Source organism: Haplochromis burtoni, unplaced genomic scaffold, assembly GCF_018398535.1.
Source record: "Haplochromis burtoni strain Fernald_Lab_line unplaced genomic scaffold, NCSU_Asbu1 Contig_163, whole genome shotgun sequence".
Taxonomy (NCBI): domain Eukaryota; kingdom Metazoa; phylum Chordata; class Actinopteri; order Cichliformes; family Cichlidae; genus Haplochromis; species Haplochromis burtoni.
The window spans coordinates 56,786-57,680 of NW_024582524.1; the positions used below are offsets into that span (position 1 = coordinate 56,786).

The window sequence follows — 895 nt, forward strand, 5'->3', positions numbered from 1 at the left end:
AATGACTTTTGCACAGACACACAAAAGACAGGTTACAGTGTGCATTCACATCTTTATTGTAGCATTGTACTAGCAGGAACAGAAGGTTCGGTGCTTCTAAGGACAGGTAATGCGTGTTGCACAAATATAAGGTAAATTGGTAGCACACGTGTAGTCATTCCATTTCTTATCTGATACTACATTGGTGTGAACACAGTGTTCATTTCCTCCCTCATTATCTGGTTGTGCTGGACTCCAGTAGACAAAACGCAGTGGACAACCATCGGACCACATCCAGGTGCCTTCTTTATGTTTGTCACTGAGTCCAATCCAGGTGAGTCCCTCTGCGTGGTCAAAGTTCTGGATCAGGTTTTTCACAAAACTCTGTTCCCCTGTATTGCGGATGGACACCAGGTTGGCTCCCTGTGACAAACAGTAGACCTCTGCATCAGCCCAGGTCATGCGGGTGGCGACATATTTGTAGCAGCGGTCATTGAAGCTCCACCAGAACATGGGACAGGCTCCACGTTGCAGTTTAAATTTCCGTTCACCTGAAAGGAAAACAGAATTCAGGGCTGGATGAAACTGTTAAAAAGTTGAGAAAAAGAGATTTTTTTTCTCAGAGTCACAGAAACAGAGGTGAAAATGCTCTGCTGGTATTGAAACAAGTAACTGCTTTAATTTAAGCGCTGCAGAGAATCATGGCTGCACAGTTGAAATAATGCCACTGGTCAAATGCATTCAGCAAAAGCTTTTCCCTCATTCACAGTTCCAAAGAAGAGGAGCATGAGATAACAAATATCCACATAAAATGATCTTTTGCTAACATAATAACCACAAATAAAGGTAAAAGTAAATAAGGGAAAATAAGAGCTAGAAAATGAGACGGTTACCAGGTTGTTGCTTCACTTCATTG

The 895-nt window shown here is 42.2% G+C and overlaps 1 protein-coding gene across 1 annotated transcript; it reads right to left on the reverse strand.

Annotated features, from left to right (window-relative positions):
• LOC102312016 (lactose-binding lectin l-2-like) lies at window positions 1-889 on the reverse strand. Its single transcript, XM_014337034.2, has 2 exons — window positions 873-889; window positions 1-530 (listed from the first exon to the last, which is right to left on the reverse strand). The coding sequence occupies exon 2, from the start codon at window positions 490-492 to the stop codon at window positions 97-99; it is 396 nt and encodes a 131-aa protein (XP_014192520.1). The 5' UTR covers window positions 493-530; window positions 873-889; the 3' UTR covers window positions 1-96.
• Between the last annotated feature and the right edge of the window lie 6 nt (window positions 890-895).

What these genes read in the sequence shown, in the direction of transcription:
- LOC102312016 (XM_014337034.2), bottom strand. Translation starts at nt 492, where the DNA reads ATGTTCTGGTGGAGCTTCAATGACCGCTGCTACAAATATGTCGCCACC.